At 42.5% G+C, this 16,906-nt stretch overlaps 1 protein-coding gene across 3 annotated transcripts in view; it reads left to right on the forward strand.

Moving 5' to 3' along the window:
* The first annotated feature begins 10,840 nt into the window (after window positions 1–10,840).
* VEZT (vezatin, adherens junctions transmembrane protein) overlaps window positions 10,841–16,906 on the forward strand; it is a 59,492-nt gene continuing 53,426 nt past the window's right edge. For 2 of the 3 annotated variants that reach the window (XM_075209414.1, XM_075209415.1), the window contains exon 1: window positions 10,841–10,950. In XM_075209414.1, the coding sequence (XP_075065515.1) occupies window positions 10,915–10,950 (36 nt within the window). In that variant the 5' untranslated portion in view covers window positions 10,841–10,914. Of the gene's footprint in view, window positions 10,951–10,974; window positions 11,108–16,906 lie in introns of those variants that run through there. The other variant, XM_075209416.1, reaches the window with a different exon arrangement.

Genomic DNA, 16,906 nt, shown 5'->3' on the forward strand with positions numbered 1-16,906 from the left:
TAGTGATAGCCGGAAGGACCAAAAAGGAAATTTGCTCTTGATGTAAGGCCCCAACTTGAAGAGATAGAGGAATGGTACGTTGAGTGATAGTTCCATTGGTAATTTGCGACCCATCAATGGCCGTGATGACAATGGTTTTTTCTAAAGGGATCACTGGTAAGGACCACTGAAGTACTAGGGTATTCGAGATAAAATTTCCAGCCGCTCCAAAGTCCAGGAGTGCTTGAGACGTAAAAGAATTAGTAGCAGTTGAAACCGTGACAGCGAAAGAGCAAGTTTTAGAATTCAGATGACATAGAGAGGATTCCAGGGACCCCAACCTTACCTCTCCAGAACAGGTTAGGGCCTTACGTTTCCTGACTTTTTGGGGCATGAATTCAGCATATGATTTGGATCAGCACAATAGATACAGAGTTTATTCTTTAACCGTCGTTCTCTCTCTTCCGGGGTTGGTCTGGAACGTCCCAGTTCCATGGGTTCTATCGGCGGAGAAGGATGACGAAATCGGGATGCCAAGCGGACAGGTGTTTTAGACGAGGACTCCCTTTAAGAGTTTCTTTCTCGGAATCTCATGTCCACTCGGTTGCACAAAGATATTAATGCGTCCAAGGAAGAAGGTAACTCTTGCAAAGCCAATACATCTTTAATTTTATCAGAAAGACCCTGCCAGAAGGCAACGATTAACGCCTCATAATTCCATTGGAGTTCAGAGGCAAGTGTGCGAAATTGGATTACATACTGTGCTACTGAACGGGATCCCTGGCGCAGCCGGAGGATGCTAGATGCAGCAGAAATGACACTGCCAGGTTCATCAAAAATTCTTCGAAAAGTTGCAATGAACATGGTACTATCCTCCAGAAGAGGGTCATCTCTTTTCCAAAGAGGGGAGGCCCATGCCAGAGCCTGTCCAGAAAACAAAGAAATCATGTAAGCCACTTTAGAACGATGAGTAGGGAAATTTTGAGGTTGGAGTTCAAAATGAATGGAGCACTGATTGAGAAAGCCCCTACAAGCTTTTGGATCTCCATCGAATTTTGAAGGAGTAGGCAGGTGTAGAGCAGAGGCTGTAGACACCTAGGATGGCACTGGGAGAGAAGAAGTCACCGGAGGATTCAAAATAGGAGATGTGGTTTGCAAGGGATCTCCCCGAGAGACTAGGGACATTGCAGTAGTTGTTGCTGACGAACATCTTGTTGTTCCACCCGGGTAACCAGGTGTTGCAGCAAATCCTTAGCTGTTGGTTCCGAACCTGGGTCCGTCATGGCCTGTTCTTACTGTCATGGGCACTAGGAGTTTTGACCCAGAATTTGCCAGATGTAGATTTACTCACCAGAGGCGCAGAATCTAACACAGTGGCTGGTCTTCTACAGGAACTCCCGCAAGGAAGTATGGGTTTTAGCGGCTTCCACCGTGCAGGTTGTGGCCCCATGGGGAGTATTGTAAATAGGCAGATACAGCTATACACAATAGAACAAGGATCTCCTTGAGCTGGATAGGAGGAGGAATGCCAGAAGATATATAGTCTCTGAGTAGTAGAAATAGTGATAACTGTTAGGAACCCCTCCAGCCGGTACAACAAAACCCGGAGTCTGCTCTGAAGTCTGGTGTTCACTGGAGCCCCTAGTGGTGGGGACAAACTCTGCTGCAGACAACAGAGGGTCGTGAGATGTGTACCGGTGAAGGAGAACCCAGGAAGAGAGTGTTATGGCAGACGACAGCGTGGGGTTCAGGCAAGGGCCAGCCAGTAGCAGACAAACGTTTCCCAGGAACAAACCAAACGTCAGGGGTCACAGGCACAGGTGCAGGGTCCAAAGACAGGCGTAGGATCGGGGTCACAGGCAGAGATTCAAGGTCCAGGTTCAAGCAATAGGTCGGGGTCAGAAGCAGAGGTTCAGGGTCCAGAAACAGGCAAAGGTCATTCACGGGTAGTCAATCACAGGTTAAACACCAATCACAGGAACAGAGAAGCAGGCAGCAGAACTGGAACAGGACGCTATAACCGACAGTGAGGCTCAGTCCTCACTGCCTTAAATAGTACAGATGGCCAATCAGGACACAGTCCAGAATGTGTCCTCAGCTGCAGTATAATAGATATGCAGAGCCTGCAGCCAATCGTGTCTGCAGAGTGCCAGCAGTAGACTAAAGCTTTAATCAGCCTTGATTGGCTGATCCTAACAGGTATGCAGGGCTGGCCCTACCTAAACCTGTGCGCACGCGCCCGGCTGTTTAACAGCTGGCCGGGTGCGGCGTCAGAGAGACCAAAGCGTCACGGTTATTGCCCAGACAACCAGGACACAGAGACCGGAAGTGACGCCCTGGTTGCTGTAGTAACGGCCGGGACGTCACTAGCAGACCCATGAGAGTCGCGGCGGTGCCCGCGGCCGCCGCAACCACTAACAATAACAAAGCGAAAATGATGACCAGTAGTAGCTGGGAATCAGGGGTTCCGAAGTGCCTAGCATGCAGGTAAACTAGAAACAGACGGATGCTTCACAGCATAAGGAAAGTCTATACGAGCAGCCAATAATACAGAGTAGTAGAGAAGTCAGCGACTAGCAGCTATCACTACAGATGCAAAGTAGAAACTTAGTCCCGGTAATAAATGGCATACAAGGTAGCGTGGAGTGCTCTGCGGCTGACAGGTATTACCACTGGCGTGGAGTAGAGACTCGTCCAGGAGCAGGTAAGATACGAGATAGCATGGAGCGGTCTGCAGCTGACAGGTATTACCACTGGCATGAAGTAGAGACTCGTCCAGGAGCAGGTAAGATACGAGATAGCATTGAGCGGTCTGCAGCTGACAGGTATTACCACTGGCGTGGAGCAGAGACTTGTCCAGGTGCAGATAAGATACGAGGTAGCGTCCACAGCAAACAGGTACCACAAACAGGAACAGGGAACTCCTTAGTTACCTCAGCAGAATGAGGACCAAGAACAGGCAAAGGTAGTAGGGCAGCAGGTGTCTTAAATAGTGAGAAGTAATTAATCATCCAATGAGGAGAGGAACAAGGTTTTAACAGTCTTTAGGTCTGCACATGCGCAGACCCCTGGTCAAGATGGCGGACGGCCGCGGCGCAAGACAGGCGCCGGCAAGGTGGAAAGAGGCCTAGGTCTTGAGCCAGAGGAACTAACAGTCTGGTGAGTGACATCCAGCTTTGAGCCTGAGTGCATAGCTCCAAAGGTAGAGAAGATTCAGCAACATTTAAGCACAAAGCACTCAGATACTGTAAATGGCATATTCAATTAGATTTGGTGATCGCGATTACGCACGGCTGTACAAGTCCCATTACAGTAGCACCACGGATTTCCATGCACACCCCATAGGGTTGCGAAGGGAAATCTACAATGTTGCGGTACCTGCATGCAATCGCAATCACCAAACCTAATTGAATATGCCCCTAAAATCATTAAAAGTGTTTATTAATGTATCAAATAATCATATGTATAACTATATGAATATGGAATTTGTATGTTCTCCCCGTGTTCGCGTGGGTTTCCTCCGGGTGCTCTGGTTTCCTCCCACACTCTAAAAACATACTAGTAGGTTAATTGGCTGCTATCAAAAAATTGAACCTAGTCAGTCTCTCTCTCTCTGTGTGTATGTGTAAATGTTAATACTAAATAATGTTGAAGTTATATAAATAACATGCAATACTATATATAACCTGATTCTCCTAACCAATAAGTGTATGGGCTACCATAAATACAGGGGAGTTATACCACTTATGCCATCTAAGGCATAACTTTTGATGCCACTCCATCTTACCGGTCACTTCCCATTTTCCTCTACCACATCCGAGTGCAGTTGCCAGAGCCGTAACGAGGCCGGTGCGGCCGGTGCCACCGCTCCGGGCGCAGTCCCAAGGGGGCGCAGTGGCCGCCAGCACCGACCTCTGTGTGAGCACTGAAAAAAAAAATTTGAAAAAAAAATAACAGACCTCAGATTCAGACTGCCGGCCGCCCGGCGCATCCAAGATGGCGGCCGGCACCCGACTCCTCCTACTTTTTAACTCTGCCCTCTGTCCCTGCAGCATCAGAGGTCATGATGCTGCTGGGGGCAGAGGAGCAGAGATTTACACAGAGGGCTGGGCTTGACTCCAGGCGCGCAAACGGCAAGGACTACCTGGGCTGGCTGTAAAAGAAAAAGAGCATCAGTGAGCAGGAAAGGAAAGGAAAAAAAAACTGAAGCTGAAAAGGTAATTAACTTGAGAGGGAGAGGGAGAGGGAGAGGGGGGATGGGGATCTTTTAACACTTTAATGTTAACATTAAAATAAATTTTGTAGAAATGATATGGAACTAAAAAGTGGGTATATTCTTTCTGATTCTTTCAATTTCTGATCAAAGATCACATAAAAGGTGATGGTAATCTCACATGATGGCCTTCTGGATCACCTATAGTGGAGGCAGCAATGAATGGGTTCCTACAGTTTATAATTATCACCATGCCATTGATGTTGATTTCTGCAGATGAGCAGAAACACAAGAAAAAAAAAGTGCCCATCCATGAGGGGTAAGGAGATTTAAAGTGTGTCTCCCTAAGGAGGGTTATATAAGAATTGTCTGTTTTTAGGTATTAGAAGGCTATGGTCTGTTTTAGGGGCATTAATGACGTTGGCCATTATAAATCTCCCTGCTATAGTGCCACCTGGCTTGCCTAGTGCTGGTTATGGTAAAATTGGGGGGACCAACTGTAATGCCACCAGACCAGCCGGCTTTGAAGGAGCTGACAGCTATGTACCTACCTGCAGCGTCCTGTGTAGTAGAGCACAGCAACCCTGCACCCAAATTCAACGGGGCACGTTCCTTGCTCAATTCGGGAGTGCGCAAGGCCTAAATAAGTGTGTACAATACTGAACGCGGGTTGTGATCAGAATGAGCTGTCCCGGCTTCTTCGTACAGTCTGTAATGTATTTATATCCCTCTGGACAAATGGCCTCCAGAAATGGACACAGTATTCTAGATGAGGCCGTACCAATGACCTATACAGGGGCATTATTATTTCTTTCTTTCTGCTACGGATTTTTCTCCATATGCAACCAAACACCTCTCCACATCTGCAATTAATAGATTTATTATAAACGTTTCAAAAAAATACAAGGAATTATTTTATTTATTTCTGCAAGGACATCTTTAAAATCAGAGAACACATATTTTCTTATGGTCAAAACACCTGAATGAGAACACTGTCACCTGCTGGACCTATTAGTGGAGTCTGTTGCTTATTAATGCATCAAAAATAACGATTTTTACTCCATATATTTTAATATGCAGGAAAATATAAGGCTGACATCGCCATTCAATCAGTTGTATTTCTCACAATATACCATCACCTTTCACTTGGGATTGTAAGGGCAACATGTACAGGAAAATATTACACTGTCTGGGATTGCTATATTATTTGTATTTTTGATTGAAGCCATTTTTTTTGGGGAACACCTCTCTAGAACGGCTTACACCTGTGTCCCAGACCAGGTACAACAACTAGAGAAGAAGAAACACGCCACCTGACCTGTCTCGGCACCGTGGACAGACCAGTCGTTTCATTTGCACCCCATCACTGAAAGAGGAATGGTAAGGCCAATTCTAATATATAACACATAATTAGGTTTTGTGTGTGTATATGTATATATTATTTATATATATATATATATATATATATATATATATATATATATATGCATTTTGATGCATTTGGCTTTTTATGCATTTGCAAACGTGTGTAACTGAGAATTCTGCATCTCTATTATACAAATGGAGAGGCAGCTCTTATACTGGTAGTAGTGTTGCTGGGGGAGATCCCTCTCTCTCTCTTTCTTTCTCTTTGATACAAGTTTTTTCACCTAATCCTGGAGGAACATTACAATTTTTATTGAGATTCACAGCTAGCTTATTATTGGAGCATCGTTGGGTTTCGGTTTAGTTTTCAGGAATATTAGTGAGACACATTGAAGGTTAGGCACTTTGTGTGTGGTTATCACGACCAGTGTTGCAGTCCACTGTGTTGTCCTCTGTTCCCTTATCGTAGAAGGTTCCCTTCACAGCTTAATATCTTCTGGGACTGTCTCTTTATTTAATTTTTAATCTTCATGATGAGTGCAGAGTATTGTAAGGTATTACATCACACCACTAAAGTCAAATTTATCTTTTAGTAATAAACGATGCCCCCAAAGAAGCCATCTGATGTAGAATTCCGAAAGCTGAGGAGACGTAGAGAAGAGGAAGCTCGTAAGCTTTCCCATCATTTTCAGAACTGGCTCACAAAGTCAGCCAGCGATGAAGGTGCCGGGAGCTCTAGAGCGGAGTCAGCACCACTAGAGATTTCTCATTCTGTGCCAGAGAGTCAGGAAGAAGTTCCTGCCGTCACTGGTACTACTGACGTGGACCCTAATGTAGAAAATGAGACTGACAGCACAAGTAATGAAATTTTGGGCCTTAGGTTTAAAGATCCATATTTTTGGCCTAACATAACGGACAATGTGAGGTGCTGTTTAGTGAGACATGGACCAGAGCAACAGAAAGATTCCAATTTTACACTCTCAACCACTAGTGACGGGAGGCGATTTAGTCAGGATTGGTTCATTAAAAATGCACCTAATGGAGAAACCGTAGAGAGAACCTGGCTTATGTACTCTGAAATGCAGAGAGCTGTATTTTGTTTTCCCTGTATGCTTTTTGGAATTAAATCTGCATTAACTCCAAGCATTGCAAACCCACATAAAGGCTTCTCTAATTGGAGGCATTTAAATCCCAGGATTGTAGAACATGAAAACTCACCTGAGCATCTACAAAATTATTTAAGTTGGAGGTCTTTAGCGATGCATTTAAAACTTGGTCATGGAATTGACCATGAACTCCAAACCGTTATAGCTTCAGAAAAGGAGAAGTGGCGCACTGTTTTAAAAATAGTTCTTGATGCAATTATTTTCTGTGCCAAAAACAATCTTGCTCTTCATGGTTCATGTGACCAAATTGGCCAACCCAACTCAGGGATATTTCTTAATGCGCTGGAAATGATTAGCCATTACAATCCTGAGTTAGCTGGTCATATTGAAAAGCATAAGAAAGGCAGTGTTTCCTATTTTTCACCAGTCATTCAAAATGAATTTATTAACCTTCTTGGTAACACTGTGAGAAAAGAAATAATAAACCGAATCAAAGAAGCAAAATACTATTCCATTATCTTTGACTGCACTCCGGACACCTCACACAAGGAACAGCTCTGTGAAATTATCAGATATGTTAGAATTGCAGATGGACAATGCAGTGTTGAAGAGAGTTTTATAGACTTTATTGAAACCACTGAGAAGACAGGTAGTGGTCTTGCTGTGGAAATAGAAGAGAAGCTCTGCAAGGATGGATTAGATCCTGATAATATTCGTGGACAGGGTTATGACAACGGAGCAAATATGGCAGGAAAATATAATGGTGTGCAGGCAAGAATAAAACAAGTTAACAATCTGGCTAGATTTGTTCCATGTGCTGCACATTCCTTTAATTTAGTAGGAGTTCATGCAGCCAGTTGTTCTGTTGATATGGCATTATTCTTTGGAACTGTTCAGAGACTGTTTAATTTTTTTGTAAGTTCAACACGCAGATGGGAAACCTTAACAGGCATTCTCAAAATTACCCTCAAAGGTCACAATGACACCAGGTGGTCCTCAAAAGCACGTGCTATCAGGTCCTTAAGTAACCAATTGCCAGGAGTTCTTGAGGCACTGCACAAGATATACGATCAGACGACATTATTATTATTATTATTATCCTTTATTTGTTAGGCGCCACAAGAGTTCCGCAGCGCCGTACAATGCACAAACAGTAGACAGTACAGGGTATTACATTACTGAACAGTAAACAAAAAATACTGACACTTCAGGAGCTCTAAGCAGGCTAATGCGGTAGAGATGGAGCAGAAGAGCTAGTAAGGACACAAGAGGGAAGAGGGCCCTGCTCAATGAGCTTACATCCTAAGGGAGGGTGAACAAAACACCCTCCCTTAGGATGTAACACCCAAGTACAGAGGGAATGAGTTGGCGTATAAAGGAGGGGAGGCAGGGTTAGGTGGAAGGTGGGTAGGCTTTGAGGAAAAGGTGGGTTTTTAGTGCCCGTTTGAAGGAGCTAAGAGTGGGGGAGAGACGGATAGAGCGTGGCAGGTCATTCCAGTGAAGGGGGGCAGCGCGGGAGAAGTCTTGGATTCTGGAGTGGGAAGAGGTAATCAGAGTGGAGGAGAGGTGACGGTCATTGGCCGAGCGCAGAGAGCGGGCAGGAGTGTGAATGGAGAGGAGGTCAGTGATATAGGGGGCAGTGGACTGGGAGAGCGCCTTGTACGTTGTGGTCAGGAGTTTGAAAAGGATTCTGTGGGGTATGGGGAGCCAGTGTAGGGCAAGGCAGAGAGGGGATGCGGAGGAGGAGCGGTGAGATAGGAAGATGAGTCTTGCAGCCGCGTTAAGAATAGAGCGGAGGGGGGCAAGATGGGAGAGGGGGAGGCCGGAGAGGAGGAGGTTGCAGTAGTCCAGGCGGGAGATAATGAGTGCATGGATGATAGTTTTGGTGGCATCCTGAGAGAGGAAAGGTCGGATGCGGGCAATGTTGCGAAGTTGGAAGCGACAGGCTTGGGCAAGGGATTGAATGTGGGGGGTGAAGGAGAGAGAAGAGTCGAAGGTAACGCCTAGGCAGTGAAGTTGGGTGACAGAAGAGATGGAGGTGTTATTAACAGTGATAGGTCGTGGTGGGAGGGGAGCCTGGGGGGAGGAAAGACAATGAGCTCCGTTTTGGAGATGTTGATCTTGAGAAATCGCGAGGACATCCAGGAGGAGATGGCGGAGAGGCAGTCGGATATACGAGAGAGAAGGGAGGGGGAGAGGTCAGGCGAGGAGATGTAGAGTTGAATGTCGTCAGCGTAGAGATGACGACATGTGGAGAAACAAGTTCTTCAGCTGAGAGCCTTGTGATGCAAATTAATTTTAAATTCATTTGCTTACTTCTAATGTGGGGTAGAATTTTGAACAATATTGATTTTGTCAACCAAGCTTTGCAAAAGAAAGGATTATCTGTTGACCGAGCTGCAAAACTGATAATTGGACTTCAGAATGGACTACAGCACATGCGTGAAGAAGGTGTTGATGTTATACTGAAAGATGCGGCTGTTCATGCTCAGTCTATGGACCTTCCTATGGAATTTCCTATGAAGAGGAAAAGGAAGATACGAAGGATTGACTATGAAGAAGCTGAAGATGAGGGTTCCAGTATGTCCACTGAGCAGGTTTTCAGAAAAGAATTCTTTAATGTACTGGACACTGTCAATGCACAACTGAAGTGGCGTTGTGAAACATTGATGGAAATCTCTTCAGACTTTGAGTTTCTTACTGGGTCTGCCCTCTCCAACATGCCACTAACTGATCTGAAGAAGTGTGCTTCTGACCTGGCACAGAAGTACTCTAATGATCTCAATGCCACTGAAATTGTGACAGAGATCGAAAGCTTCAAATTCCAGGCAGTTTCCATCCTCCCAGATTGCAGCACAGCAACACCACAGGATATTTTAAACCTCATACATGAGTGGTGCCTGAGTTCGGCATATACAAATATCCAAATAGCTCTGCGCATCTTCCTCAGTATACCTGTTACTGTGGCATCTTGTGAACGCAGCTTCAGTAAATTAAAACTAGTGAAGAACTACTTGAAGTCTTCAATTGGACAACAACGCCTTTCAAACTCGGCAATTCTTTCCATTGAACATAAACTGACAAGTTCCATTAACTTTGACACTATCATAAAAGAGTTTGCCAGTGTGAAGGCTAGGAAGGCACCTCTATAAACTTATAACATTTATTTATTGTATTGTATTCTTTATTTAAGATGTTTATTTTAGTTACAGAGTTCTAAAGAGAAATATAGTTTATTTGTTACAATTTGTTTCATAGTTTTATTTCAATAACCAATTAATTTTTTTTACACAGCTAGCATGCGATAGCTGCATTGAAAGTACTGTGATTCTATGAATGCTCATTACATAAATATCCCTACAAAGCCAGAATGTGAAGAATGGGGAGGGAGGGGGTTTCAGTGCTGTCTAGCACTGGTAAAGCACTAGCCACACCCCACAGGAGGTTGAACACGCCCACTCAGAAAATGATACTCCCACTTAAGATGGGGGGCGCCGGTGCCCTGTCTCACCCAGGGCACCAAAATGTCTAGTTACGGCACTGGCAGTTGCAACCTGTTCTACCCCTTATTGCTACCAACACCTCCCACCTTGCTGAAGTGGTTGTAGTAAAGTATAAAGCTCTTAAACTCTGTAGGCCAATAAGCGGCCATCCTAGCCTTCACCTGCGACTCGCAGCTCCTTAATTCTTTGTTAGATTTGTTTGTTATAGCTTGTAACACTTAAATGCCTGCTGATATGTTATTACGGATGTGTTTTAACCTATTACTGAGATTAGTGGCCCTTTTCAACCATTAGAAGACCACACCATATGCAGACCCTTAAGTGTATGATGTTGTCTATCACTGCTCTAGTAATGTCTATGTATGAATGTCCTTATCAGCATCACTCAAAAGTGGTAATTGTGTATAACCCAGTAATTAATGTAGTGCCCACCACACAGCGTACAGCTATATCTTGCAAGATAATGTCCTTTAAGTCTTATTCCACTAGTGAACAATTGAGTAACGGGGATTTAGCTACAAGCACAAAGTGTACAGCGCTTCCTGCTTACACACATTGACTAGGTATCCACTCTTCCAGGGGGAGGGACAACATTTTATCCCTGTCGCGGCCTAAACATTGCAGCCGCTTTGGTGACTGGGAGATGTAGTTCCCGTCACTCAGTTACGCGCAGCAGTTTGCTGGGTGACATCATTTGCTAAAGACTCCATTTCCCATAGTGCCGCGCGGGGTGGCATGGCGGACAGCAATGACTGCGGAGTTTGATGAAGAAGTGGTGTTTGAGGTGGGTGACAATAGCATATTTTCCTCTGCTGACCTCTTTGTGGGCGTTCGCACTGCACACTGGCATCTTTATTTCTTTTTCATCTTTAACACTTGGAAGCTGTGCTCATGTGATGGTTGCCTGTAGCAGCTCAGTAGACTGAATGACAGGTGTTGAGGTAATGCAATGCATATTCTTTTATAATTATACTTCAGATATGTCTTGTACACACTAATTTCTTCACAGTAAGTTTCCCATTTGATGTTTGTGTGTTCTTATGAGTTACTGATATTGGGATTTAAGTATGATTACTTATGCGAAAGCTGATTTATTTATTAAAGAGATTTGGAGTCCTGTTAGCTTGGTCACAGGCATTTACCTATATGGGGATAATTATATTATATTAATCCACATTATATTTTATGTCAGTGTCTAATTTGTTTTAAAATGTATTGCTAATTTGCTTAATAACTCTGCTTATTGTTTACTGCACTGTTAATGTATAGTTCATATTGTTGCTTACATATAAACAACTGTATTCTGCAGCACTGCTTATGAAGTAAAATGTGCTTGTCAAATTCCTGCTGAATCTTCCATTTGAATTGGATACATGTTATAATCAATTTGCTATAGTTTCATTGCTTAGTTTAATATTATGCAATGCACTATATCCCTAGTGCATCCTTCCTTAATTGTATTGTACCACAGCCCCTTCAGCACTTGCTTACATTAATACAAAGCGAACTAAATAAGTCATTCTCTCTGACAGATTTTATTTGTAATCAATTAGGTGGTAATTGAAAAGGGCTTCACTCCTCCATGCTCAAAATGTGTCATATTAATGCTAATTTAATCTTCATTGTGTAAGATCATGGGCTCATGGCTGTTTTAATAACTGTGCATTAAATTTTCTTGTATGTGATTCTTTAAAGGATTGTGTGCTCATTTTGACTGTGTGTAATTTGTCTCTATATCAAATTTTGTCTTGGATACTGCAACTGCATTCTACATGCTTTACTTATGTTCGCATCCGTGGGCTTAAATCTGGCCACACAAAATCGGGAAGGATCATAATTGGAAAGGCTGAAAGTTGCATTTTGTACATGAATGGCCATTATTGGCCTGCAGTTGTTTTCATGGACTGCACACACTAACAAGCAGCGTTGAAGTACAAGTGATACAGCCACTCGGCTAGAGAGCTCAGCCGGAACTTGTCTTATTTGGCCATCCACAGGTATAGCCCAATTAACCGATCGCTGGAGACCTGGATGGTGTAGCGGGTTTGGTTCATGTGTAGGCACCTTATGAAAAGTTAGTAAAGCATAGTTGGTTGCCCATTCAAATTATGGATTAGGCATGCTATACACTACATGTTTCATTACTTTTAAAGCAGCAATGACATGTACAAATTATTTTTTTCTTGTTAAGTACCTTTTAAGCATGCATCTGATCTGTCATTTTTCTTAGCTGTGCTTGAGGAAATCATTATTTCCTTTCCGAAATATCTCCAGAGGTTGCAACATATATCTGCCATGTTCGCAGACACAAGCTCACAGTTCTCACATTGTCATGTTAAGGCAGAGGGGAAGACTTTGATATTACAGAGCAGAGAGCTCAGATGGGCATTCCAAAGCCTCTATTTTCACTGCATCATGTGACTGTGGTTACCTTGGTAGTACATGACACTGTGTAGAATTATAAATCATTAATAGCAGCCTGAAGAAACTAACCAAGGAAAAATGGCAACATTCTTCTTATAGCCTGCCACTGTGATTCATGTTAAAAAACACTTTTTATTATGGGATTGCTGCTTTCATTTTACTATTTTTCTTAAAGAACATGGAAATGTAATAATTTTAAATGTTTATCCTTTTGTATTTAGTTATGGCTAGAACTTGCTCTACAGTTCAATAATTAGGAAGCTTAGAGTCATAAATTATTCAAATACCACAGGCAGCAAGAAAGATTGAATTGCCCAATATTCCTTGGGGTACACACTTTACTTGCTGTTGGAGTAACTTAATTTTCTAAACTTCTTTATTATTATAGTTTCCTTATGTTGATGTCAGTGTGCATTTAAAATGGCTGACAGTTCTTCTTAGACTGGTTAATGTTATATGGTGTATGTGAATATGTAATACAATTTTTACATTTACTGTACATATTCTTCATGTCCTACCTAGGTAGACAAAGTGACACTTTCAAGATAACAAGAAGATGACAAATGTCAAATGTGTTATTTTTTAGCCTGACCTAATCCCCTGGCTAATGGTCTGTCATAAACGAAAGTTGACTTTAAACTGGTAGAGTAACTAAATTCAAATGCACAGTCCAAGAAATCTCTTGTTGACGGCTAGGCACTTATGCCAAAGAGCAGGAAGTTGAAACTGCAAGCTGTTACTGCCCTTACTTTGAAGTTGGCAGATTCCCAGGTGAGAGTTGATGTGATTGTACATACAGATGATGGGCAATCTTAGATTAGAAGGACAGACAGCGCAAACCCTCAAGGAGGTGGTATTTTTAATTTTTTTTACATTTATATGGTTGCAATCTTCTTGTTTGCCGAAGTAACTTAATGGAAATGTTTTTGTTTCAACGCAAAACACCTGTTTGTATGCTGTTAATGTCAGATACTTAGCTTATACTATTGGTATACAGATGTAGCATGCCTCAAATTGTCTTCTGATGCTGGTGATTTCGTACATCTTACTCTCTGTTTTTTGATTCATCATTCAAATGGGAAATTAAATCTTTTAGCTTCATAATCATAATTGAAAAAAAACAAGTCGTTGTCATTTTTTAATTTAATTAAAGTTTATTTTGAAATTGTGTGTAATTTATTTGTTTATTTTTACTCCTTTTGACCATAGACAGGGACCTTAGGGACTGTGGTAGGAAAGTTGTCGCTCTCCTGGCTCTTGACAGCCCAGGAGGGTTGGTATAAGCCCCAGAACTTTTCAGGACAAGTAGCCTCTGGGACGGATACAGTCTGTTTATTGCAGCCCTCCTCCTTATTTAGGTACCAGATATGCGCAGAAGAGCAGGCTTTTACTATAGCAGTAGGACACCATGCTTGTAGTCTACCTTTTATAGTGGAAAACATCACAAGATGTCTAGTGTTGAGGATTTAGGGAGGCAGCATACAGCTTATTTTTAATTAGTTCTTTTTGCATTTAGTGCAGCATCTGGTGTGAGCTAAGGTAACTGTCAATCACTGTGTTTCTACTGCAAGTGGATAACTGTTGCCTCCACTCAGACCATGGATGCTACAGATTAATATTGCAAATAAAGCTATCAATTGCTTCTTTTAAGTAGAAGTGTAACATTAACATTATGGATGAATAATTGTACCGCACGGACTACATGTTGGCAGGAGATGCACTCAGTGTTAAAGGACAATTTGCTGCATGCTACACCTGTATATTAAAGAGAGTATCTGAAATATGCTTTACAGCTGTTCTTATTGGGATAAACACATTTTTTCTAATTGTAATTTATTTTTCTCCCTGGAATTGTTTTTTTTCTCTTATGCGAGCTATTTATCGGCTACTGTAGTTATTTCTTCTATAGAATTCCCAACTAAGGGATCTGGTGATGGCCGATTCACTATCTGAATTTAAAAATGCATTTGATGTATTTCTTGATAATGTACATGTAAAGTTTGGAATGATTCATCATTTATACATTTTAAATTCAAGCAGCTGTGTACCTGTTTCTTCCTGCTGAGTGCTAACTATTTCTTAATAATTGTCCAACTGCACTCCATTGAGACTCCTGTGTCTCAGCCACAGATTGTTAGGATTCCCTCAGCCAGTACAGAAAAACCTGGAGTCTGCTCCGAACGTCTGGTGTTCACTGTTGCCCCTAGTGGTTGGGACAGGCTTGGCTGTAGACAAACAGAGGGTCGTGAGATGTGCACTGGCTGGGGAGAACCCAAGAATAGTTACCGAGGCCGTAGAGTAGGAAGTGCAGGAGGGAGTCAGGTGAGACACCGAGTGGATGGTGTCAAGACTGATATATCACTCGTGGCCACTCGAATAAATAAAGGAACAGCTGATAGAGAAGTCCCCTGATACACAGCAACTTCTGTACCGGTGCTTATCCGGAAAGGAACGGAACTTGCAATAATAGGTAAAGATGATGAAACTGAATTTAGGCAGTTGCCAGGGGTAACTACAACCCACAGTACCGGTGAGAGTCCAGAGATTTTAGAAAAACAGTTCTTAGGCGGTTGCCAGGGGTAACTACAATTATAGGCACACAGTGATATATGTAAACAGTCAATAGTACCTGTGGCAAGGTTGAGTCCACAGCCAAAGGAAGATTGTTGAAATCTGAGCGCAGAGATACTGCAGGGGCTGCGTCTTCGTATAAGGTAGGATGAGCAGAGGAGCTGCAGATCACACTGGAGCCATGCCTGGGAGCATGACTTTCCTGGGGTCCAGGAGATAACTGACTGGAACTGGTGAGTAGATAGTAGAATCGTCAGGAACAGAATCAGGTCTGGTACACGGGATATCAACACAGGAGAAGAGTCAAAGCAGAGCCGAGTCGGTTCACAGGGAAATCCAATGCAGAGTAGTCAGGAACGGAAACGGTCTGGTACAAGGGAATACACTAAGCCAGCAGGAAACAACAGGAACATGTAACAGAGCAAACACAAGGAAGCAGAACACTAAGGTAAATGTATTACCGGTAATCCTGCAGTGGATTAGCCGGCTATTTAAGGAGAGCAGACCCAATAGGCTGCAGGTGATAATGAGGAAGTCAGGTGAATGAGCTAGGAGAAACAGGCTGGCCAGGTGAGGCATTACATAGAAATGACAGCATGAATGAGGGCAGATTCTGACAGAGAACAAACCTAACTGACCCTATCTAATACCTAGCTAATCTATCTAGCTAATCTATCTGCCTATCTGATCTACCTAAACTAATCTATCTAAGAACTAAACTAACAACATATCTAAACACCCAGTGGCTATCTATCTATCTACCTACCTACCTACTCTGACAGAGAGCCCGGCGAGTCATAACACAGATGCCCCGAAACATTGACTTGAACAAGTACACTTTCTCAGGAGTACAGAGTGCATCCACTTGTTTTTATGTATAATGATAGACGTTAGCGCCTAGCGGTTCAGTGGTGTCTGGTGTTCTGTATTTACCATTTGCTCTGTAATATTGAGAGATAGCCAGACTATTTAAAAAGTCTCTTACTGGAAACAGAACCTTTATTGCTATAGTACAACTGGGATTACTCCAAGTAATGACAACTGATTTCATGTTTCTGCTATATTCCATACTACCCGTGCAAAGAATAGCATTTAATAACTGTAAAAGAGATGTGAAAAATTACGTGTCGAGTAAGATTTCTACCCTGCATTGTAGTCTTATTGACTGACACTAAAAATGTATTTATTTTTTTAAGCCATTTTGACCTGCACATGTCATTGTGATTTCTCTTATAGCTTGATTTTTATAGTGGTATCTGTGACCATTACATTTAGGAAACACTTGGATCTTTTAATGAACTGGGGAAGATAGTCTCCATTCAGTTCCTACTTAGTGCATGAATGCCGAAAAAGCATATCTACGTTTACGATTTATTCAGGAGGCCTCATTGAATTAAATGTAGTTCCTGTAAACGGTCTGTATTTGTCATTAAACTTAGAGGGAAATAATACATGCGTGTAATGTCTCTATCTTATCTGAACTGAATAAATCCAACTTGTTAAAAACATTTGTTGTGGTATGAGCTGCAGCTTTATCTGGAGATACTGCTTGTCCAGATGTTAACACTTTAGCCTGTAGTGTTTAATGTTTTCCAAGAGTCCTAATGCATCTCACCAAAGCAGTAATCATCATTCTAACAATAAAGAACTCTGTGAAACTACACTGACTAATAAAGTTCTTCTCTGGAGTTGATTTACTACAGGTGTATGTTCTGCTTCAGCTTGGTGTTCACTTTCAGTACAGC

This window comes from Mixophyes fleayi, chromosome 4, assembly GCF_038048845.1.
Source record: "Mixophyes fleayi isolate aMixFle1 chromosome 4, aMixFle1.hap1, whole genome shotgun sequence".
Taxonomy (NCBI): domain Eukaryota; kingdom Metazoa; phylum Chordata; class Amphibia; order Anura; family Limnodynastidae; genus Mixophyes; species Mixophyes fleayi.